The 25,903-nt window shown below is 41.8% G+C and overlaps 1 protein-coding gene across 2 annotated transcripts; it reads left to right on the top strand.

The window, feature by feature from the left end:
- The first annotated feature begins 696 nt into the window (after positions 1-696).
- LOC101174134 (leucine-rich repeat-containing protein 52) lies at positions 697-25,903 on the top strand. 2 transcript variants are annotated; one of them, XM_011486481.4, is made up of 2 exons: positions 697-2,544; positions 22,856-25,903. In XM_011486481.4, the coding sequence occupies exons 1-2, from the start codon at positions 1,896-1,898 to the stop codon at positions 23,176-23,178; spliced, it is 972 nt and encodes a 323-aa protein (XP_011484783.1). In that variant the 5' UTR covers positions 697-1,895; the 3' UTR covers positions 23,179-25,903. The 2 variants fall into 2 exon arrangements, with proteins under 2 accessions (XP_011484783.1, XP_023821127.1); XM_023965359.2 differs by having other exon boundaries at positions 697-2,573.

The raw sequence follows: 25,903 nt of genomic DNA, 5'->3' as shown, positions 1-25,903 counted from the left end.
ATAACAGGAATAAGAATCCTCTGCAATGTAAGAGTTCCTCACTGTTTCTTCATTGGGATTCAGACAGCTCATAGAATGAAACCACTTAACCTATCCTTTGATAAGAAGTCAAAAGAAGTCAAACATTATTTCCATCTGCTTTGGTAGAGCTAAAGAAACCTAAAGAAAAGAGTCTTACCATATTGATAGAAGCATTGGAAACAAAAAAACGCATAAACATTCATTGCTGTTTTGTGTAAAGAATTTACAACAAAAATATGAAATTACCTCATAACTTATAACTGTTTTCTGAAAGTTTCAAGTTTTTGCAAATAACCTTCATTTCAGTCCAGTCCTTAATTTCTCAAGTGATTTAACACAACACATTTTCTTTAAATGTGCAAAAAGAAACTTAGATAGAAATAGAAAAAATAATGATGTGTTAGTTTTAGAGGAGCTGCAAATAACACTGTCTTTAGATTCAAAATTTGTTTGAACTATTTATTTTCTGGCATTTTCTAGACGTATTTAGACAAATAAAGCATAGCATGCAATTTTATTTTATTTATGAAGGTTTAATTATTGATTAATATAAATATAAAAAGAAATCTCCAGAAGAGCAAAGTACTCTGTCATCACACAAAGAATTATTTTTACTTTAACTTGAGTAGATTTGAAGGAACTAGTACTCTAGCTCCATATTCTCTTATGTTTAATCCTTTTTCTATTCTTTCACCTTCTTCAGTTGAGCACTTTTTACCTCCACTTGAGATATTTTGTTTTGATGTATGAGCACAAATGTCAAAGAACATTATGGCAAAATGTGAGTTTTCAGATGGGCATCCTTTGGTCTCACATTAAGAGGAGCACTTTTGATCCTTCAGGTTGAAGATCCAGATCATTTTCAGCTAATATTTGGTCCAAATTATTACCACTAGATGTCCTCCTAAATTCACCAAATGTGTTTGACACAAGCAGCCGAGGGGATTGGTTCAGTTCACATGCCAACAGGGAGGAACAGCAACACAGTGAACTATAGTAAAAAAATAAAAATAAAAAACAGTCAATCGTCATTGTTTATGTGCAAATATGACACTAACAGACTGGTGTTGTGGGATCCTGGCTGCTGGCATGGGGTACCACTTCTTTCATGGACTCGCCAAAGCCACATCTGTACTCTTCCTCCTCCTCTTTCTCCATCACTCCAAGTCTGATTCAGCACTTCAACACCTACACACAACCAAGAATAGATGCAGGATTCCATGCTGGGACTTGGAGAGAAGAGAAAACAGCCCTGATCATCACCCTGATCCAGCTCATCCTATCAAGTTTTTAGGAACTGAAAGTCCTGAAACTTCTGTCATCTCTCTTCAAAGCATGGATTTCAGGAGAGTGTTGGGTTGAGTGGACTGTGATGTTCACAGGGTTTATGTCATGGATGTGTGGCAACATGATTTCCACACACCAACAAAGCAGTGGAATGGAGAGCTGACATCACAGGTGACCTTTAACTTCTCTCGTATGTGGGTTACCCTTTAATTTTGCCTCCAAATGTGAGATCACTCTATAGTGCCCCCCCCCCCCCCCCTCCTCTCTCTCATTTGGATTTAGTTTCAGGATGGCGACCAACTGACCGCAGTCAGTCATCGCGAGCTGCGCACTGAAGGCTGTGAGGCTGCGCCACGCGCGCGCAGCTGCAGTCAGACTCCTAATGGAAAGCACGGAGGAAAATTCCGCGCACTCCGGATCCTGAAGCAGCAGCTGGCGGGATGAGCTGAGACATTAGAAGCGTGCCAAGTGCAACTGACCTCTGCTGGAATTATCCTTTATTTTGGGGGGAGTGGGTTGATATAGCTCGGTGGCGATGGATCAATGAGGAATGCGACTACGGGGTTGATGAAGTCCTCGGCGCTGTCATGCGTCTTGCCCCGCAGCCAAGCGCTCAAACCTTGCGGCTCCTAGTTGTTTTGCTCCTGACCTTTGGGGTCACCGCATCCCCGGTCATCTCCACCGGCTGCCCGGACAGGTGCGTGTGCGATGACCAGCTGGTGGTTCAGTGCGCTGGGCAGCACCTGACCACCTTCCCGGTCAACTTGCCGCTGGCCACGCGGCAGCTCATCATCTCCAACAATCGCATCGTGGAGCTGCCGCCCCTCGCGCTCAACTACCTCTCGGACCTGGTGTATCTGGACTGCAGCAACAACTCCCTGACGGAGATCTCCGAATCCACGTTTGGGAATCTGCGCAAATTGGCCTACCTGGACCTCTCGTTCAACACCTTGACCCGGATCGAGGACAGGACGTTCGGGCCCCTGGCCAGCCTGGTTATGCTGAGGATGACCGACAATCCCGGACTCTCAGAGATCCATCCGGACGCTTTTACGGAAAACGAGAACCTCCAGGTGCTGGATGTGAGCCGGAACAACCTGACGGCGCTCAACATCACATCCCTGCTGGCGCTGCCAGCCCTGCGCTCGATGGGACTCAGCGGGAACCCGTGGAGCTGCGAGTGCGAGAACGAGGACCTCTGCCTGTGGGTCCACCTGGAGACCTTCAAGTTCCAAGGTCCAGTCTGGCTTTTACTCCCCATCAATGTCAGTGCTTTTATTTTGTCAAAAAATGATCATGAAGTCATGTTAAAAAAATGATCTGAATTCTACCCATCTTTATAAACTATTTCTAAATGAGACAACTATAGACCACTACAGCAATAGTTTTTTTTTAAATCAATTAAATTCCTTTTTTATGAATCAGACCAAACCTTTTGTATCAAATATCTTTCCCCAATGATTTGTAAAAAAAAAAAAAAAAGTTTTTAAACCCGTCTTTTGCAAAGTTCATTTTATAACACATCTGCTTTCTTTTTTAAGGAAACACTGGTCAAACAATAAACTCCAAAAATGTATTGCATTGTTTTGTAGTTGGGAGACTAACATTTTGTACTAACCTTTGACAAAACATGAAACTATATTATTTCTGCATTTAGCTTCACGTGAGGCAGTTTGGGCAGTTTTATATGAAAAAGTGCCCCCCCCCCCTCCGATAAATCCTTTAAGTTATCATTAATAATTAAAAGATAGATAGATACTTTAGTGATCCCGAAGGAAATTGTTGGGTCCCACAAGAAAGATAAAAGACAAAATATAAAAGCTGGTAAAAAAGATTATTTTTGAAAACAATAGATTGTATATAAAAGAATATTGAAGATTTATTCAATAGAATGATTTAAATATGTAGTGTGGCACTGTCATATAATAGATCGATTCATTTTATAAATAAATCAAAAGTCAAAGTTTGCAAAACAAAAATCAAAACTATTTTAACACAATAATGTCAAAATAGACAAATCATTGATGGTCACATATAGTTCCTCCAGATAGAAAACATATTTTGCATGTGTTCAGAATGGGTTTATGTCTGCGTTAATCTACAAAATAACACAAAAACAAACAAAGAGCTTTTTTAAAAGCACATTTCTTTCCCCTATAAGCAGTTTGTCCCATTAAATGCTCGGCAAAGGCTCTGTGAGAGACTAGCCGCCTGTCCAGGGTGTGCCCCATTTCTGCCCTGAATAGGATAAAAAAAACTCCCATAATCCTGCAGGACAAATCCGGAATAGAAGATGCTGGATACGTGTTTGGCAAAGTTACCGCATTCTTGTTTTAAAAATTCAGCCAGTCATTCAGGGTGAGTCGGAGCACCAGGTTATGGTTATAGTGACCAACTTGTGAATGAAAAGAAAACATGTTTAAATTAACCAGACAAAAAGACAAAAAATAAAGAATGAAAAAAAACCTGAAATATGACGAAACTGAAATAAGTTCAGTGAGTTCATGGAGAAAAGCATGAAACTACCATGAACACTAAACAATACCCATGCATGCTAATGTTTTAAGCAGCCTTAAATCTTGTGTAATTTGTGTATATATGGTGGTCTTTTTTGTGATGATAAATGGGACAATTTCCTTAGTAATATATTCAGTTGTTTAGCTTATTAACTAAACTCCTTCATAGAATAAAAATACAGACTCAAAATGAAAATATGAAGGATCTATAATAATTTTGAAGACCACTTTGTATTTTTTTTATAAAATATGTAAAAGTGAACTAACTTCAGGCACCGGTTTATTTGCCTCAAATTACTTCTTGGACTGATAGTAAAAGCAATTTTTGTCAAAGCAGGCTAATTCTTAGAACTTAGTTTATCCAAAAATCCCTTCTTTTCATTATGCATTTGTAGATTTGTCTGCCCTGGAAACCTCTCAAGTAAACAGACATGAATGTCATTGAGCAAAATAATTCACAAATATAAGAAATGATACAGGCACTTTCAAAAAATGCTTTAATTTTACACTAGCTACTACCTAGAAGTCACAGGACAAATTTTATTTCTTTGCTTCTAAGGAGCAAAAGTTAAACGTTTCTTTGGATTATCTTTTGCTTTTTTTTGATAACTTTTTTACAGTCTTTATAAACAAATATTTTAGAAGCATCCACTAAATCAGTGAAGTTAAACTTCTGAGTCTCTGGTGAAGAAACTGTTTGTTGGAACTGATGACCTTATTCTTCATTTGTCCATGACGTCACTGTCAAACTAACACACCAAAACCAACTAAAAACGTTTGGACATGACAAATTACATCAACAAAAGTGAAAACATTTACCTGACCGCTGACCACATAGACCAAAAAGAAAGCAAGAAACTCCATCATTACTGTTCACCATCTCTTCTTAATCGGTCTGGCATATGGAACTCCTTCAGCAATAAACTTTTACACAACAGTCTTAAACAAAGGTTCTGCCCCTCAGAAATACACAAAACATAAAATGCAGAATGCATTAACAAAGAATTGTACAAACAAACTTTACAAATACTTCCATTGATATTGTGGCAGTTAATGTAATAACCAATGCTCCTCTTAAACATGGCAAAAATCTTTTTAGCTAAAAAAGACCATGGAGATCGAAAGCTGTCTACCGACACGTTTCCATTAAGATAGGCATGTCCAAAGTCTGGCTGGTGGGCCAAATGTTCTATAGACTCCTCTCATAAAATCCAATATGTGGTCCCATTGTCTGTATAGGAGAACTGGACTGAGCGAGTGTGATGTCACCCATAGATAATGCCTCGCTTCTGGTTCCAACCAAATGAATTCAATTCAGTCTCCATTTTATGCCACATGTCTGTCGGTGTGTTGGAAGCAGACGTCTTCAGTAAGCCGTGATTGGTCTGAGGCAGTGTGTCAGTCTATGGCAACCACTCTCGCCAATCAGGAGTGAGCATGTTAGAAGGCCACACCCCTTCCACTGAAAGCAGGCCCGTGAACAATCTGTCAATCAAACATTACTTTTGAAGAAGTTTCTGATGGGTCAGTTTATTACTCAAATAACTTATAGACATATACGTATACAAACTATACTTAAATAAAAATATCAGGAAAAATTTAGGATTAGCAAGAACATGCTAAAAAAGCAAGAATTGTTAATCTGACTAACATAATGACTAAATTATGTTATAAACTGTTGTATAGCTGTGGCAGCAACCTGTGATTCTGTGACCTGGAAAGCCTTTAGGGCCAAACAAGATGTACAGATTTATTTGTTTCTTTGATAAACTGTCTTTCTGAATGAGACAACTATTCTTGTTGTTCTCCTGTTTGCATGATTTAAATTTAAAAGATTAGAGAGAGCATCTAATAGTAAATAACATGTAACATTTAATGCAAACCCAGATAAAGTGTTTTCTTGATTTTATTTCTGCTCCACAAATCAGGAAATCCAAGTAATTTAAGTAAATATGTATTTAAATATAATGCTGTTCTATATGTAAGTATCCCATTGCAAATAAAATTTCATTTAATAGATACTGCAAGAGTTAAACAAATTCAGGCTGAATGTTTGGCCCTCACACATTTTCACCAATCTCCAAAATCTCAAAAACTTTGGACACCCCTGCATTACGGTGAATTCCAAGATCAAGGAAATAAAAACAGCAAATTTGATAACTTTCATGTGTGGATGCAAAAGACACTATGAAATGAACAAAACATAATTCCATTGTTGACTAACATTGAGTGAAAAATAAAGCCTGCATTCAACAGAAAAATCGGATTTTTTTAAAGTCTGCATCACTTCATGGTCTTCCTGTGAGCTGAGAGGCAGAAAACAGCATGGAGCTGGACAACAGTCAAACCACGGACAGGCACAGAGAAGAAACTCCCTGAATTTCATTTTAGACATTATCTTTTTTTTTTTTTTCGCCTTTGAGTAAAACAAGACTATCTTTTTCTCCCAAAATGACAAATCTACGCATATTCTCAGAGATGAAGCTCCAGATTGGATCAATGATTCAGCCATGCTCCATCAAATTTTGATCCCCTTTGTTATTTAAGTGTCATTGTGAAAGATGTGGCCGGTCTTCTGTATCCTGTCTGGCTTTAAGTTGCTTTGCTCATGCCTTGGTGGGATTGTGTCACTATCCAAAAGGGCAAAGGCTATTTATAGTGTGTCTTACTGAGCAGGAAGCACATCTAGAGTCCTAACACCATGGCCATAATACAAAAGCAGTGGTTACTAAAAAGGTGCCCCCTGCCTCGCCCTCTCCCACACTCTCTTGCACAAACTGTAAATTTGCTCAAATGAAGCGGGAGCGAAGCTTAGGCTGAGTCTTGTTGGAGTTGTCCTATTTTCCTGTCGCTCATCGTCTTTTGTCAAGCTTAATTTGGATCGGAGCTTCTCTCAATGACAGCTGCTAGGAGGGGAAGAGGAGGACAAATGGATACCCGCATTGTGTGCACAGTTCGTCCCTCTTTTTTTAAAACCAAATCCTCATTCTTGTCATGTGGGAAGATGCTCAGGCACAGATGTGTGGAAATCACTTCTTTGTAGACTTAAACCCAGCCAAAAAAGGCATTGTTTAAGTGTTTTGGTGGAAGGTCATCAAAAGCTAGTTTTTTTTTTTACTTTGTTTATTGCAAGTTCTCTCCCTTCAGCCCTTTTATCACTCCTCTGAATTTCACCTGGTTCTGCTTGCTCGGCCTGCTTGTCTCCTCAGTTTAGGAGGTGCAATGACACGCAAGCATGTGAAGAAGCGAGAAAATAAAGCCTCCGGAAGGAACCGACAGATTCTCCTTCGTCTCGCCTTCCTGGCTAGATTAACACTCACTTAGATATTGCATAAGAGAGCCTTCTGAAATGAGGGCAGCATGGATGGAGGAGGAGAGGAGAGGGAAAGCCCTCTTCTTTGATGCCAGTCACTTTGGGGGGGGGGGGGGGGGTATTGGGTGGTAAAGCCAGAAGGGTTCCCCTTCCTGGCTGTCAGACGCATGCACAAACACATGAGCAAAGCAAAGGTGTGTGCACAGACACATGTGCAGATGCCGCATGCACAGATGGGAGGTTGGAAGCCTCATGGTGAGGGATTGCTCATGCATGTATGTGCAGAGGGAGGGTGCATCCATATGGAAAGAGTGTTTGCTGTAGTCAGAATCTGGCAGCGCGTTCTGTGAACAGAGTGCAGCAGCAGCTCTTGAGTGGATCAGAACAGCCTTTTGAATTTGTTGTGCTTAACAGAGCTTTGCCAGACAGACACTCATCTCCAGACGTAGAAGCACAGAACGTTTCAGGGATTCAGAACAGAAATAAAAAATAAATTTAAAAAAACGGTTTGAAAATTTAAAGCTCTGTTACATTTTAGTATTGCTTTGTTTGTTTTTAAGGTTTAATAATTTAATAGGGACAATGTGCATTGGTAGACATCTTATCAGAGAGTTATAGATGTAAATATCTAAAATTTTAGCAATTATGCTAATTTGCATCCCTAATCCCCTGGTGGCTACATAAGAAAACAGTGAACAAAATGTAGCATTACACACAATACATAATTACATTATGAAAGAAAAGCACAAGAAAATACAATAGTTGATTATTGAAAAGCAAAACACAAGATCATGATTGTCATGGCTGACGTCGTAGACGTGACTGACCCAGACGCTGAAACCCGGAAGTAACTCACGATCCGAGATGTGGGTTAGAAGAGGTTTATTTTTACAAGGTGTTTGTGGTTGAATCCTCTTCGGATGGAGACTTATAGTTCTTGGGACGGGCGTAAGGCGAGGCGTGGGCACCGTGGACGGTGGAAACTGCCTGAGGCAGGACGTGGACGCTGAGGATGGCGGGACCAGCTTGAGGCAGGACGTGGACGCCGAGGACGGCGGAACCAGCTTGGGGCAGGACGTGGACGCCGAGGACGACGGAACCAGATTGAGGCAGGACGTGGACACCGAGGACGGCGGGACCAGCTTGAGGCAGGACGTGGACGCCGAGGACGGCGGGACCAGCGAGGGGCGCGGTGGAGAGCTCAGGATGATGAAACCAGCAAGACCAGTGGTGAGGGAACCTGAAGGATAATGCAGAGCGTGGTGAGTCAAATAACTTAGCTTGGAAGGTAGATACTAAAAGGCCAGACATAAGCACCGGAGTGAGTATAACGAACTGGCGCTGAATTCTGATGAGAAGATCCCTTAAGAAGGCCGGCAGGGTGATGAGGAGATGAAGGTCAGCTGGTTCCAATCAGCAGAGCAGGTGCAGGAGCTGAGGGAGGGGGAGGTGAGCTGACAGGCACCGTGACAGTACCCCCCCCTCAACGACCGCCTCCAGGCGGTCCAGGACGGCGATCAGGGTGAGCCCTGAAGAAATCGTCCAGGAGGGAACGGTCCAGAATCAAGGAGCGGGAGATCCAAGAACGCTCCTCCGGACCGTAACCCTCCCAGTCCACCAGGTACTGGTGACCACGACCCCGGCGGCGAACGTCCAGAACCCGACTGACCGTAAAGGCAGGGGCGCCGTCGATGAGCCGGGCGGGTGGCGGGGAAGCGGACGGCGGGCAAAGGGGACTTTCCTGGAGGGGCTTGATGTTGGAGATGTGGAAAGAGGGGTGTACCCTCAGAGCCGCTGGGAGTCGCAGCCTGACGCAGGTCGGACTGATGACCCGGTCAATGGTGTAAGGTCCGATGTAGCGAGGTGCAAGCTTGCGGGAGGTCGCCTGCAGAGGTATGTTTTTGGACGATAGCCACACCTTTTGCCCGGGTTGGTAAGTGGGACCCTCTCTCCTACGCCGATTGGCCATGCGACAGTTACTGTCCCGAGAGCGCTGGAGAGCAGCCCGAGCCTGGCGCCAAATGCGTTGGACACGTTGCAGGTGGTGTTGTACAGAGGGCACGGCTAAATCCAATTCATGAGAGGGAAACAGAGGGGGAGAATAACCAAGAGAAGCTTCAAAAGGGGACATACCAGTGGCGGCAGAAGGGTGGTTGTTGTGTGCGTATTCTATCCAGACGAGAAACTTGGACCAACTGGAGGGATTCTGGGCCGAGAGACAGCGGAGAGCGGCCTCCAACTCCTGGTTAGCCCGCTCCGCTTGTCCGTTAGACTGGGGGTGGTATCCCGAAGTCAGGCTAACGGTGGCTCCCAGAGCTGAGCAGAAAGACCGCCAAACCTGGGAGACAAACTGGGGACCCCGGTCGGAGACAATGTCCTTGGGTATCCCATGGTGACGGAAAACTTGGTGGACTAGGACCTCAGCCATCTCAGCGGCCGTGGGGAGCTTCGGCAGGGGAATGAATTGGGCGGCCTTGGAAAATCTGTCCACAATGGTTAATATAACCGTGTTACCTTGCGACGGAGGCAACCCGGTGACGAAGTCCAGGGCCAGGTGGGACCAAGGGCGTTCGGCGACGGGCAGGGGGTGAAGGAGACCAGCAGGAGGTGAGTTAGAGGACTTGGATCGGGCACATACCGCACAGGCGGCGACGAACCTCCTGACGTCTTGCACCATAGTAGGCCAAAAAAACCTGCGTCTCAGAAGATTGAGAGTCCGGTGGACCCCTCCGTGGCAAGACACCCGGGAAGTGTGCCCCCACACCAGGACGTCGGAGCGGAGAGAGGAGGGGACGTAGAGAGTGTTATCGGGAGGAGGAGGATGGTCAGGCTCCTCATCCTGGGCCTGCTGGACCCGAGTCTCAATGTCCCAAGTGAGATTGCCGATAACGTATGTGGGCGGAATGATGGGGGCTGCTTCCTGATGGTCGTGGGCACTGAACATACGTGAGAGTGCGTCAGGTTTAATATTGCGACTGCCGGGTCGATATGTAATGGTGAAGGAGAAGCGGTCGAAAAAGAGACACCAACGGGCCTGACGGGAGTTAAGGCGTTTAGCAGCGCGGAGATATGCGAGGTTTTTATGATCGGTCCATACGATAAAAGGGTGCTCAGAACCTTCTAACCAATGACGCCACTCTTCTAAGGCGAGCTTGATGGCAAGGAGCTCGCGATTACCGACATCGTAATTTTGTTCCGCGGGGGACAACTTCCGCGAAAAGAAGGCGCACGGCTTGAGTTTACCAGAGTGTTCCTCGCGTTGGGACAGGACGGCTCCGACCCCGGAGTCAGAGGCATCGACTTCCACGATGAATTGGCGTTGCGGATCGGGTTGTATTAGGATGGGTGCGGTGACGAACATGGTTTTAAGTTTATTAAAGGCGTTATGAGCCTCGGGCCCCCAAACAAACGGTTGATTCACCGAGGTGAGTCTGGTAAGTGGTGCGGCGAGACTACTGTAGTTTCGTATGAATCGGCGGTAAAAGTTGGCGAAACCAAGAAAACGTTGTAATTGCTTGCGTGAGCTGGGAGTCTCCCAGTTAGCGACTGCGGAGACTTTGACAGGATCGGGTCGGATGTTGCCGGCTTCAATGATGAAACCGAGAAAGGAGACGGAAGTGACATGAAACTCACATTTCTCGGCTTTAACAAATAACTGGTTCTCGAGGAGGCGTTCGAGGACCTGACGAACATGAAAAGTATGGATTTCCGGATTGGGCGAGTAAATAAGAATGTCGTCCAGGTAGACAAAAACGAACCTATTTAGGAAGTCGCGAAGGACGTCGTTAACGAGATGCTGAAAGACTGCTGGGGCGTTAGTGAGCCCAAAGGGCATCACCAGGTACTCAAAATGCCCCAAGGGTGTGCTGAACGCAGTCTTCCACTCGTCCCCCTCCTTCATGCGAACCAAATGATAAGCATTCCGGAGGTCTAATTTAGAAAATATGCGCGCTTCCTGTACCGAGTCTAAGGCAGAGCTGATGAGGGGCAGAGAGTATTTATTTTTGACAGTGATCTGGTTCAACTCACGGTAATCGATGCAAGGACGCAGAGATTTGTCTTTCTTTTGGACGAAGAAAAATCCGGCCCCTACAGGAGACGAGGAGGGGCGAATGTGGCCGGAGGCGAGAGACTCGTGAATGTATTTCTCCATGGAGAGCTTTTCAGGACCGGACAGGTTAAATAACCGGCCCTTAGGAAGAGTAGCGCCGGTTAAGAGCTCGATGGAGCAGTCGTAGGGACGGTGTGAGGGCAGCGCATCGGCTTTGCGCTTGCTAAAAACATTCTTAAGGTCGTGATAACAATGGGGTACCTTTGAGAGGTCGGTCTCCTCCGGAACGTGCTCGTTATCGGGGGAGACAGGAGGGATGGCGGAGCGGAGGCAATTGGCGAGACAGTGGGGGCTCCAGTTTGTGATGTGGAGATTAACCCAGTCGAACTGAGGATTATGACGGCGCAACCAGGGGAATCCTAGAATTACAGGAGACTGAAGAGATTTGGTGATATAAAACTGAGTGACTTCATGGTGGTTGCCCGAGGTGATCAGGTGCACGGGTTTGGTACGGTGAGTAATGCGTGTTAGAAGTTGGCCACCCAGGCCAGCAGCTTTAACGGGATGATCTAGCGGTTCAATGGGGAGGTCGAGCTTGGACACCAAACTACAGTCCATGAAGCTCTGTTCGGCTCCGGAATCGATAAGAGCCCGACAATCATGGTTACGAGAGTGATGACTAATTTTGACAGGAACATAAAGGAAATTATTTCCCTGAGAGTCCGTAGGGGCAGCCTCCCGCGGCCTGTCTTCTAGCGGGGGGCTCTCGAGTTTAAACGTAGTGTGCATTGCTGTACGTGGTGACCTGATCGTCCGCAGTAGAAGCAGGTACCCTCCTCCATGCGTCTGCGCCGTTCCTCAGGAGTGAGTTTGGAATGGCCGATCTGCATCGGTTCCTCCGGGGGTCGGCTGGTGTTTTCTCGCAAAAGGGAGGGTGGCGGCTTTGACACAGGAAACTGAGGAACAGAGTCAGCGATGGTTTTTCCGACAGAACGTGTGCGTTCGTTCTGACGTTCTCGGAGCCGCACATCCGAACGTAGGGCGGCGGAGACAAGCTCCTCAAAAGTGGTAGCTTCGGGCTGAGAACATAGATGGTCTTTGATGTGATCACTTAACGATTGGTAGAAAACGCCTCTGAGGGCAATGTCCGGCCAACCAGCCTCAACCGCTAGTATGCGAAAGTCGATCAGATGTTCACTTACAGATCTGTTGCGTTGTCTTAGGCCCAGAAGGCGGCGAGTGGCTTCCTCTGCTTTGCGGGGTTGGTCGAAGACCAGACGAAACTCCCCAATGAAGCGTTCAAAAGGTTCCTGGAAGACGGGGTTAGCTGAAAGATACGCCTGGGCCCACTGAAGGGCTTTGCCACGTAGAGAGTTAACAACGAGAGTAATTCTACAGTGGTCTGCGTGGTAATATCGCGGGGCCTGCTGGAAAATCAGTTGACATTGTAGCAAAAAACCACCACATGAACTCACGTCTCCTTGGAACGGTTCGGGTTGTAGCCGGAAGTTCTCCTGAGTCCATGCAGTGGTGGCTGGGTTAGAGCTACTGGCAGCGGAAGCTGTGGAGTTGGAACTAGTGTTAGCCGTTTGTTGGCTAGTTAGCTCAACCAGTGTTTGGGAGATGCTGTCCAGACGGCGAAAAAGATCTTGCTGCGCCGTGGCCATCTGGTTGAGTGATTCAGCTTGACGTCCGAGGGCTACACCTTGTTGTGAGACGGCGAGGCGGAGTCCTTCCGGGTCAGCTGGGTCTGTGTATTGGCCAGTTCGTTCTGTCATGGCTGACGTCGTAGACGTGACTGACCCAGACGCTGAAACCCGGAAGTAACTCACGATCCGAGATGTGGGTTAGAAGAGGTTTATTTTTACAAGGTGTTTGTGGTTGAATCCTCTTCGGATGGAGACTTATAGTTCTTGGGACGGGCGTAAGGCGAGGCGTGGGCACCGTGGACGGTGGAAACTGCCTGAGGCAGGACGTGGACGCTGAGGATGGCGGGACCAGCTTGAGGCAGGACGTGGACGCCGAGGACGGCGGAACCAGCTTGGGGCAGGACGTGGACGCCGAGGACGACGGAACCAGATTGAGGCAGGACGTGGACACCGAGGACGGCGGGACCAGCTTGAGGCAGGACGTGGACGCCGAGGACGGCGGGACCAGCGAGGGGCGCGGTGGAGAGCTCAGGATGATGAAACCAGCAAGACCAGTGGTGAGGGAACCTGAAGGATAATGCAGAGCGTGGTGAGTCAAATAACTTAGCTTGGAAGGTAGATACTAAAAGGCCAGACATAAGCACCGGAGTGAGTATAACGAACTGGCGCTGAATTCTGATGAGAAGATCCCTTAAGAAGGCCGGCAGGGTGATGAGGAGATGAAGGTCAGCTGGTTCCAATCAGCAGAGCAGGTGCAGGAGCTGAGGGAGGGGGAGGTGAGCTGACAGGCACCGTGACAATGATAACAGCATTTGACACGACAGTACAATAATAAGAGAAGGAAAGAAGGGAAATTGGTTTTAATATTTATGACTGCCTCTGAAATAAGAAGAAACTATAAGAAGAAAACAAAATCACAACACAAGAAGATGCAAAGTAACAGATAATGATCAGGACTGGTTTAACTTAGTCTTGAAAGGCTGCAGTGTTGGACATTCTCTAACAGAAAGAGGGAAATTCTTCCTAAATATAATGGCCGGCTCGATTTGGTTGATTTAGCTGAAAGCAGAAGTATGTTGCTATCACCCTTCATCAAATCAGACTTCCTTACTTTTAGAAGCACAACAACACTTTAAAAGCTTATAAGCCGTTTATTCCCTCAGGTCATGGAGCCTATCCCGGCCACTTGTGGGCAAAGGCAGGGGACACCCTGGACAGGTCACCAGTCTGTCACATGCAGGGCCACTATCACATAGCCATGCACACTCGCATTCACACCTGTGGACAATTTAGAGTAACCAATTAAGCATGTTTTTTGACAGTGGGAGGAAGCCAGAGTCCCTGGAGAAAACCCAAGCATTCACAGGGGGGGCCTGCAAACTCCACAAAGAAAAGTCCCCAATTGGTGATTCTTTTTCAGGTTCCCCAGCCAGTACTTGAATCAGGGGCCATCTTGCTGTGAGGCAAGAGCGCTAATCATAGCGCCACCGTGCAGCCCATCTTTAAAAAAAAAAATCTTTTTTTTAAAACTTAGAAATGAAATAAAGTATGGTGTCACAAGAACAGGTAGACGGCTGGATCCAAATGCAGCAGGTTTATTTGCTCAGCTAAAAGTCCACAAAGCTAAATCAGGGTCAGGCAGGCAGGGGTCAATAACAGGGATTAGATCATGAAAGGAGAGACAGGGGAGTCAGGATCCAGGCGAGAGTCGGGGAAGGCGGCAGGCAAACAAATTCAGGAAACTGAAGCTCAGGTCCAAATATAATGCTCGGCAAGGCCGGCAGAGTGGCACGAACAATACTTCACACTGAGTGAGGCTCAGTGCAGTGTTTCAGTAGACTGTGATTAATTGATTGATTGATTGATTGATTGATTAATTGAGTGAGTGAATGAGAGTCAGGTGTGTGGCATCCAGGAAGTGCACGCTGAAATTGCTGGGAGTTGAAGTGCATTCAGTACTCTAGAGATGGTTCCCGCTGGTGACCAGAGGTGGAGACCGAGTTTTGACTTCTGACATATGGAGAATCCAGCCTGTCACAGGGCCACACAATCATACCACAAAAGTGACAATTGGCTCCAAACTACTTTAGTATGCCTAATGTTCCAAAAACAACAGCATTGTAAAAACAAAGAAACAGGCAGGTTTGCTTGTGGTGGCCTCATTGAATCACAAAGTGAAGACAAATGAACAATGGAAATTCAGAAAACGCACACAGGCTGCACACAAGGCTCCAAAACAGATGCCCGCAACAAGCTGTCATGAAGAAATGTAAGCTGTAGGTGGAAAATGACTGGCGGAAAGTGGCAAAAATGACAACAAATAAAAGGGAAGCTCGGGTCAGAAGACATGACCGCTCTCCAGGAAGAAAAAAGAAATCAACAAAAGCGGTAGTTGGAAAGAAAAATCCTTCATCCCAATTTTTCTCAGTGACGCACAATTAAAGATCAGCTTTGTTTTTTCAATTTAGTTTTACTTTCCCTCTGAAATAAAAGGGAAACACATTTTTAACGTTCTAAAATGCAGATGATATTCAAAATAAAGTGCCTGTAAGAGTCATAAACTGGAAAAAAATAGGAAAAAAACAAAACAAAACAAATTCACAAATACAAATAATCTTGTTTTTCATTCTCCTTCAGCCCAGACCAGGAAGAGCCAACAATGTATGTCAGTTTTAAACAAGCCAAGCCAATCCATAACCATTACCTGCAAATTTCTAAAACAAAAACATACTTATGACAATTTCCACAGATGTTAGCATCATCCCATGCTATAGAGTTTCAACAACCCCAATGCTGAGGTTTCTGCACAACAACCTTTAAGCCTGAGGTGAGATGATGCAGAGGCTGAAACAGCAGGTTGAGGTTTGGTTTATCATGTTGTTGAACCCCAAATGGCCTCTGCATATAGACAGGACCTCTGCTAGTGTTGGGGTTTACACCTTTTGCTGTCAGCATGACTCATTTTGAACCTGATAATTGCAGAATTAAGCTTCTTTTGCCTTCAGTTCATTGTTTTTTTAATCCAAATTTTAAAAACAACTGTCCATTTCTACTTTTTCCCCCCAAGTCCATGACATCTGTGCAGTTTAGTAAAAGACCATAAAAGACTTTTTCCTACATGATTACATTTTGCATAAAACTGCTATAAGAAGACATCTAAAAAAATTGCCTTTAGAGATGCTCCAAAGGCTCCCATGAAGTTTGCATATTCTGTTTGTTAGCTGATCTCTTTTGCAGTCTGGTTTCATCACCCTCTGTCTTTTTGCATATTTTTGAGCAGCTGTCACTCAAGCCTTCACACTGTCGTCTGTTAGGTTTGTATTTTAATTAGCGTCTCCTCCAGTGAAATGTTTGAGTCTCCTTGAGGAGACTGCGTCTTCAGTTCCTCCCTTTGGGTTAGATGACACTGCAAAGCAACATAGCTGTTTGACTTTGCAGTTAACAATTAGTTGCATTTTTAGGTTTTTCTTGCACCAAATTGGTCATTTCTTTTGATTTTTAACCTCACACCCTTCTTGCTGACAACCTCTTTCAATTTCTCAGAGGAATTGCCGACTTCTTATAAAGTGTGTTTGTCTGGATTATGTCTAGTCTCACGTTGGCTGTTTCCTACTGAGAGGTTAGGGACAGGCAGATCAATAATAATACATTCTCACATAAACTCCAGCTTGCTGAGGTGACAAGCTATTTTTTTTCCAGACAAGCTCCCTCTTTTCTCCACTTCCTAAGCAGTCTGTTCAGAGACAACATAAAAGCCAATTTTTATTGATTTGATCTGTTGAGAAGGTTTTGTAAATGCGATGCCAACTAAACAAGAAAATACTCATATTTAAGCCTTTTTTTTTGCTTGTTTTGTTACCATATCCTGCATATTAGGTTGCCATATATGATACTGAGTGGCTGCTGGAATTAGAGTGATTTTTTTCTTTTTTTATTATTATGTTGAATTTATACACAAGACAGGTTTTGGTCTTTTTTAAACAGTTAGTAGAACAACTGTTTTGCAGCAATGTAGAACCTCTGATCTCTTCATTTTTGACCCATCAAAGACATTCTTACAATCTTACTTATTCTACTGGCTTCCTTTTTTTCTATAAATGTTCATTTTGGCAAAAGGTCTTCTCAACTTTTTTATTCGTTCAATTGAAGATTTAACACGGCAACTAAAATGTCCAGATGTCCCATGGAAAACTGTAGACAATAGTAAGCCAATATTTCATATTAAGGAAATATCTGCTCCTGATGTTCTAAAAATAATCTCATCCCTCAAAAGCTCCAAAGCTAGAGATGCACATGGTTTCTCTAGTCATTTTATTAAGCAATATAAAGATGTTCTCGCACACCCAATTGTACATCTGATTAACCAGTCTATTAACCATAGCATAGTGCCAATAACATGGAAAATTGCTAGGGTTATACCTGTTTTTAAGTCTGGGGACAAAACAAAACCTGAGAACTACCGTCCAATAAGCATTCTACCAGTTATTTCAAAAATCTTAGAAAAATGGGTCACAACACAACTAACTATACATCTCAACAACAGTCAAACCTCTCTCCATCCAATGCAGTTTGGCTTCAGAAAATATCACTCCACTGATACAGCAACTTGTTATTTCCTTGAAAATGTGAAACAGCTGCTTGACAAGGGAGGCTTTGTGGGTGCTGTATTCCTTGATCTGAAATGTGCCTTTGATACTATTAATCATGATGTTCTCCTTGCAAAGTAATCAAATTTTAATTTCTCGAACAGTGCTCTCTGCTGGATGAAATCATATCTCCGTGACAGAAAACATGCTGTAGAAATTGAAAATTCACAGTCATCGTTTCTTAGTTGTTCAGATGGAGTTCCTCAAGGCTCAGTATTGGGGCCACTTCTATTTAGCTTGTATGTGAACAACCTGTCAGATGTATACAAAAAAAACAAAAATACAATTATATGCAGACCATACAGTTGTAAATGCTCATGCCAAAATAAAAGCTGAAGCAGCTGCAGTTCTGTCTGGAGCCATGGTTCCAGTCTTTCAGTGGCTCCAAAAGTCATGCTTACATCTCAATACTAAAAAGACTGTATGCATGTTTTTTTCACGTCAGCCAACGAGGGAAGAACAACCATCTGTAGTGGTCAATGGGGAGCGATTGGAAGTCGTAGAACAATTCAAGTATCTTGGCGTAATCTTTGACTCACACTTAACTTTTAAAGATCATGTAAAGAAAATATCAAATATTGTTAAATTTAATCTGTCAAATTTTAAACAAATAAGGTCTTCTCTGACTACTAAGGCTGCAAAGGTTTATATGCATTCATTGATTTTAAGTCATATAATTTATTGTCTTACTACATGGTCCCAGACAAACGAAAGCACTTTGAAACCCGTCAAGTCTCTGTTTAAGAGAACCCTGAAAGTTTTAGACAAAAAGCCTCTGCGTTATCATTACTGTGACATTCTAACAAAGTATGGCATAATGGATCTTGAAAGTTATAAAATGTACATGGATGCCTGTCCCATTTTTAAAGTTTTGAATGGGCTGGCACCTCCCCCCTTGTCAGATTTTACAAGTAAAAAAAGAAATGTTGGAATAGGCACCAGGGCTTTAACTCGAGGGTACTGTAATGTTCAAAGGCGCAGGACTAAATTCAGCCAAACTGTGGTGTCAATTAGAGGCACACAGTTATGGAATATGCTGCCACAGCACATTAGGAACTGTGAAAACTACCCTACCTTCCAAACAGCTCTTAAACAATGGCTGAAAACAAACCAGTCCTGCAGACATTAGTTATTGTTGTTTTTCTGTGACTTTCTTTGACTTTTTAGACTTGCTTTTTATTGTAATAACCTTTGTAAATATTTTTACCTCTAATATTGTGCTATTTTATTGTATTGTAAATGTAATTGTTGAACTTTTTATCCTGCCCTAGGACAACGGATGAAATTTAGCTCCTGTGCTAACTCTGGCATATTTATGTTAAAGCAGCTGCTGAAACATTGTTTAATATGCATTGTCCTAAAAAAAAAAAAAACGGGAAATTAACACGTAACACCTTTGGAAATTTATCTTGAGTGAGAAGCACTTTTGGGGTTCTCTTTTGAAACGTCAGACTTCTTATTTCAGAGGCGATGAAAAAATATTTAAACCAAGTTTCCATTCGTTGGTCATAAATGGGGTAGCATTTTTATTTTCACCCATCATTGAGATCATGATACTTACAAATTGGGGAGACAATAATAGGTATTTTGTGGTACCATAAATAAAAAAACAAACTATGGAAAAGCATAGAGTTAATAGACAGATGAACATTGTTCACAAGCCACAAAGTTTAGGTATAAAACTTAAAAGGCTTTATGTAAGAGTGAGTTATGTCCAACACTCAAGTTTAGCCCTTAACTCCTATTTTTCCTGCTGTCAAAAATAAATTAATTAATTAATTAAATAAAAAATAAATAGATCATAAATTAATGCAGACTTTGCAATAATTCTGATCTATATGGGAACAGTAATTATATTCTCAAATGAAAACAAGCCTGTAAATAATACGTTTTTTTATGCTGTGCTGCATTTGCCTTACAGGATACCGTTCTTTTCTGCTGAAGCATTTAGTTCCTTTGATCTCCACTTTGAATTTCTCCCTGATCTAAAAAAGCTCTAGGAAAAAACAGGCGCTTGCTAAAAGAGGCTGCATGTCGAGGCTGCAAGCTGTCATGTTGCAGGAACAAAACACTCTGCTGTTCTCATGGACGCTGCTACGAAGCTCAGCATTCAGCATAAGGTGTGGTTATCTTTGACTGACAGGCTCTTTGAATTGTCTCTATTTTCACGCAGTTCTCTGGAAGAAAGAGGAACTTTTTGATCCAATAATGGATTTGCGTCTCAGTTGTAGTCAGTCTCACATGATAGCAGATGATCAAAAACCTTATAAATCTGAAGTTGCAGACAGACAAAAAGCCCAACTCTCTTCTTAATTCTCTGAGTGGGAAAATTGGTTGGAATGATTCATCCATCCTTTTTTGTAATGTAAGTCTGCAATACCTTAGAGCTGTAGAACACAGGACACTTTGATTTACATGCAGTCTTTATATGAAAGCATATTTTTGCAAGTTCACTTTGACAAAGGATTATTTTAAATTATAAACCCTGCTTATGCAAATGTATTACCTCTACACTTCCCTTATAGAGTCGGGCTTTCTTGTAATTTTCTAAAGTGGTCTTAGGCAAAAGCTCTTTTTCTTGGAAGAAAAGGAAACTCCTGCACAGAGAAGTTTGTCTGATTATTTGTAAGGTGCAGAGGCTTTTAGGCACTTTGGATGCTCTTCAGGTCTTGATGGTGATGGTTTCAGGGATTTTGAGAAGGTTTATCATCATCATGTTCTCTTGCCTTTGCAGTTAATTTCACATCTTTTGTTTCACAACAGATGTTCTGTAACTTTGTGATCACCTGCTTCCCAAACTACTGCAATTTTGTTGTCTCACAACAGATGTTCCAGGGACTTTGTGTTGATTTATCTGCTTCTTATTCTCTTGTAGCTGCAGAAACTCAGCTTTAGATTTCTCATATCACAGATGATCCTGTAGTTTTTGTTTTGCTTGTCTCTTTCATATCATTTCAGACCCCAGCTGGTCACCGCAGATTTTTTGCATCCACTTGCAGACAAATAGATCAATTAACGTCTTCGTTTTCTTCGTCTGAGCGGACATCTGGCTCAAAACTGTACGGCTGCATAGCTCTGATATTGTTTGCTGTTCCTTTTTCCTATACTTAGCTGGGGGTGTGAGGGGCTGTAAGTTGGTGGGAGGGATTGTAAACAAAGGAATGATGGGATTTTACATTAGATAAAAAATATAGTTTAGTGGGACTTTAAGGGTTCAGGTGGTAATATGAGTTGAATATTGAGGCTTTTGATGCAGAAACTGTTAACATTTAAGTAAATATGTGGTGGAGGACCCAGATAGAACCAAATCAACAAACATGAAGTCACAAGCAGAGCTTAAATTTAAGTGACACAAAAATGGAATCCAGGGTCAATGGAAGCAGCATATCAAATAAACAGCACAGAGGTGATTGATTCAACAATGAGGTAAAGAGTAAAGCAAACAAGTAGAGTAAATATTGAGGAGTAACACCTTTAACCAGAGTGCTGTAAAGGTAAAACAGCAATTACACAGGCTAAACACACATCCACACAGATTAAAGCCACTCATCCATCCATCCATCCATCCATCCATCCATCCATCCATCCATCCATCCATCCATCCATCCATCCATCCATCCATCCATCCATCCATCCATCCATCCATCCAGCCATCCATCCATCACTCCATCACTCCATCATTCTATCCATCCTCTGAATCCCTTTCAGGGTCTTTGGGTTCCTGGAGCCAAAGCTCTAACCACTACAGAACCTTCCATAAGTCTGCTAAGGCTCTGTTGTAAAGAAGTTGGTATAGAATGATTATAGAAAGCAATCTGATTCAATCCACTAGAAAAATTCAAAATGGGAGAAAATGTGAAATATGAAATAGATTTCACTTTGAACTAAGATAGTTAAACAAATGTGCATCTCTCTTACTCCTTTGAAGTGTTTTTTCCATAAGTGAACAGATACGGTTTTGTAACATAAATACATTGTATGAGTAATTCATTTTGAATGTTCACAATGTTTCAAGAATGTAACTTAATCAGCATTTCTTTGTACACCTTCATCTGTCACTGTACAGCACTTTGGGTCTGTATGGACAATTTAAGTGCTTTATAAATTAAGTTTATTATTGTAATTATTTATTTATATCTTTGTTAAACCTAGAACTTTAAATTTTGTGTAAAAATTGGGGAAATAAACGTTGGAGGTTGTTTTAACCAACAAAATTAAATAGACCTCTAATGTAAATTAGATACATTTTCTAAATTTTTCTAAATTCCAAATTCTAAACCCTAATCTAAATACCATTGTAAGTTATCGAACACCACTAAAAGCAAAAGGGAAACAGTTTTCCTCTCTTCTACTCATGACTTAACATGACACATAATTTGGATAACACTTTTTAGGGTGTTACAGCTAACTAACTCTAACAAAAAAATTGTAATCATATAAAAAGGGGTTACTGTTTCCATTTTCACTGTGTTTGCAGCTTCTGCAGGGTAATAATTCAACCAGGTATGAATCAATTTATATGACACCCTACTCTGATCATCTTTTGATCAATTAAGAAATTATCTGCATTACCTTACCATGCTGAAATTAAAAGATTTCCTGGTGGTATTTTAATTATGATTATACTGATTTTAGCCAAAACTGTTGTTTTCTAGGACATAGTTTCTGCAGAGCAGCAAGAGTTCATTAGAAATTCACCTCTAAGTTGTAGGCGGGACCATTGGTGCGGAATAAGCCTGCCCCCTTGCATCTTCCCTTTGTTTACGTGCTCTCCCGCTAGCTTACAGCTGTCCGCAACCCAAAACTAACATTTCTGGTGCAACAAAAATGGCAAGCAGTATCGGATCCAGTCATACCATTTGGAGTCAGATGCCAGCTTGGATGAGGAAAACCAAGATGTACATAGATCTATTTTTCTCCTAGTTGCATCAGAACAAAGTGGAGAAGGTAGCTTGTGGCCTGACATTGTAGCTTTTGCATCACAACTACAAGCTATTAACAACTCCATTTGGACTCCTGATATACAATTATATGAATAAATAAAGAAATGCTCCATCATGTCCTCCATCATGAGAAAAATGCTACAAGAAGATGTTTAAGAAAACGATTGTCATTGGAATGGGTCTTTAATATTTAATGACAAATTTCTAGCACAGGTACTGCAGAACAGGAATGAATAAATTATTCTTAAACCTCAAAACAGTTGATCTTTAAATGTCAAAGGTTTATGCACCGATGAACTTGAGTGGAAGAGTAGAGAAAGTATGTCTCTGATATTGCTGATAGTGCGTTATACACACAAAAATGCTAAACTATATACTGTGCCATGATTAATCCTCATGATTCTTTCTTGGTTTGTATTTGTGTGACAGATGAAGGCCAGACAGTGTGCGGCTCACCTGCTGAAATGCAAGGACTCCGTCTGGGTGAGGTGGGCATCCAACTACGGACGTTTTGTCACCAAACCCTGGGCTCCTGGGACTACCTCTTCTTTGTTGCCATCGGCTTTGTCATCTTTGCTGCTGGCACAGTGTCAGCCTGGTTGATGGGTGTTGTCATGGTCCTTTACGAGCGCTACATCAAGAGAAAAGACGAGCAGCTGGAGAATGAGGACGAGAGCAGTGAGGCGGCACATGTACCAATGGCGAGAACAGAGCGTGAGAACAGGAGTTTGAAGACCTCACTTATTGTTTGAGAGAATCAGTCCCACCTCTGCCCACCGTAGAACCCCTCAGTGCCTCAGGCTCAATGACTGCTTGACTGCTGACTCTAACAGCACCGGCTCTTAAGCGGAGAGGTGGCTCCAATGGATAAAAGGAATGTCTTTGTATTGATTTTCACTGAAAACTTTTTGTATTGCCTGAAAGGGCGTCACACACCCATAGACACATATATGCAAATGTGTTGATATGTTGCATCCTGTGCTGTGTTTGAGTATAAAAGCATGTTAGGAATAATAAACGTTCTTAAATTCAGCAAGATTAATCCACTTATGATAGGAATAAATATAACTTTTCAGGCCCCATAAATTAAAGAAGCATCTTTTGTTACCTTCCGTCTGAAGGTCTGTTTTAAAAAACTGTTTTATTTTTAGGTTTCATGCTTCCTCCCATGAGGCCCAGTGTGCTCACAAGTGTGGAGTATATCATTTCACATCATTGACTTCCTGTTTGAAGCTTGTTTGAAAACGTTTGTAAATGGAGCTAAGTCATCATCAGGTAACCACTAGGTGGCTTAGTAAAAAAGTTTCTGGTTACAAAAATGTTTCTTTTTTTAATTACTGTAATAAGGTTTACTCTAATGCAATTAAGGTTCACTTTTACAAACTTTTTTGTACATTTTTTTTATATTTGAAATTAAATATCAGCTTTTTGAGCTTTAAATTACACATTGCCATTACCTTTATCATTGCTTTTAAACTGCTTTAACAGATATTGAACAACTGTCAGGCTAGTTTGTCCTAAACATATGTCTATTTATGGAAAGGTGATAGTTTGATGATGAAAGCCAAGATGGTGACGACAGAGGAGCTGTAAAAGCTACAAACCAGGGAGAGAGCTACATTTAAAAAAATAATTAAATTAGAATGCTAATTTGTGGGCACAAACTAGCATTTTGTCAGTGTTTTGTGCACAGAAAATGGTATTTTGTGCACACAAATTGGTCTTGTCTTAGAATCTTGTGGCCGCAGTTCAGTATGTTGTGAGCAAAACTTGGCTCTTTTTTTAGCAACATTTAATGTGGACAACTTGTGTGTTTTGCGGGCACAATTTAGTATTTTGTGCACACAAATTAGCATTTTATTAGTATCTTGTCAGCACACATTAGTATACCAATGTCCGGATGGACGTAATGAAAAGTTGGAAACGCCCATTTCCAAATGTGAAACCTAAATGTAGCTTAAATAAATGGTTGCTATCGACTGCAACCACACCAAACATAGCAAAAAATGGATGACCTGTGGAAGCATTTTGTAAGGACAAGCTAGTGTTTTGTGCACAACACTTAGAATTTTATTAGCATTTTATGTGTTCAATTTAGTAGCCTATTTTGTGTGCATAAATTAGCATTTTATTAGCGTTTTGTGGGCACAATAGTATTTGTGTTCACAAATTGTTGTAGCCACAATTTAGCATTCAATGAATACAATTTAATTTTTTGGGAGCACAAATGATCATTTTCCAAGAAGTTTGTGGGCACATTACTGTTGTGTGGCACAATGTATTATTTTTTTTTGTACAAATTAGTATTTTTTAAGCATTTTGTGGGCGCAAGTTAGTATGTTATGTGCAGAAATTAGCATTTTGTTAGTATTTCTTCGGCAAAGTTTGCATTTGCACTTGTGATCAAATTAGTATTTATTTGCACAAATAAGAATTTTACGTCCACTGATTAGTATTTTGTGCAGAAAAATTAATGTTTTATGCGCCCAAGTTAGCCTTTTACATTCACAAAATCCTTATAAAAGGCTAATTTGTGTGCACAAAATACTGGATTGTGGCTGCAAAATGCTGATTTCTGCGCACGAATGAGGATTTTGTGCGTACAAATTTTTTAATTTGAAGGAACAATTCTTTATTTTTTATGTCTAGGGTCTGTAGAGAGCTGACACAAAGTCTCTCCCCTTACGTAATGACATTGGACCACGCACGCACAAAACACATTTTTAAAGTGAGTTTAGGTCAATAACTTTTTTTGAGGAAAAAAAAACATTTAAAATGTTTTAGTACAAAAAAACTTTCTGATTTTTTGTGTGTTTGCTTCTGGATTTGGAATCTTACTGACCTTTGATATGCACAGAACAAGAATGAAAAGATTAAATGTACTAAATATTTTCCTACGTGAAACATACAACAACCGTAAACATACAAATGTTTAACCCCTGGCATGCAAGAGTGTGTAGACAAAAAGTGGTGTAGAAAGTAAAACTGTCTCACAAAAGTTATGGTATTTCATGAGTAAAAAACAGTTGATGCCACAGAAACCACAAGGTTTGTTTTTCAAAGTTTTATTTTTCAATTCCTGCATGCAGAAACACAAATCAGTTCAGTAAACTCAAAGGTTAGTTACAAATCACAAAAAAACGAGTTTATTTATAATTGAACTAATTTTGGAGGTTTGCCAGGAGTGTTTATGAGGATTTGATTTGGTAGTGAGCATTTCATGATAATGGTCCATAATCTGTCAATGAATTTTTGATGTGTTGTGAAAATTTTTTCATTCTTTGCTTTTTTGAGGGTTAACTGATTGCATTTATATGTAGTAAACAATCTGAGTTTCATAACGTTTTCATTTGTTTGCAGGAAAATTCAGCAAACTGGTGTTTTGGTTCTTTTTAAATCCAAAATCATCATAAATGTCATCATGTTTACATGTGGACATGATCACAATGCCAAATAAACATAAGCACAATCTCAGTA

The sequence above is a fragment of the Oryzias latipes genome, chromosome 17 (genome assembly GCF_053564925.1).
Source record: "Oryzias latipes strain Hd-rR chromosome 17, Olatipes_Hd-rR_3.1".
Taxonomy (NCBI): domain Eukaryota; kingdom Metazoa; phylum Chordata; class Actinopteri; order Beloniformes; family Adrianichthyidae; genus Oryzias; species Oryzias latipes.
Note: the sequence above shows the minus strand (reverse complement) of the source record. Positions and strands in the feature narration are given on the sequence as shown.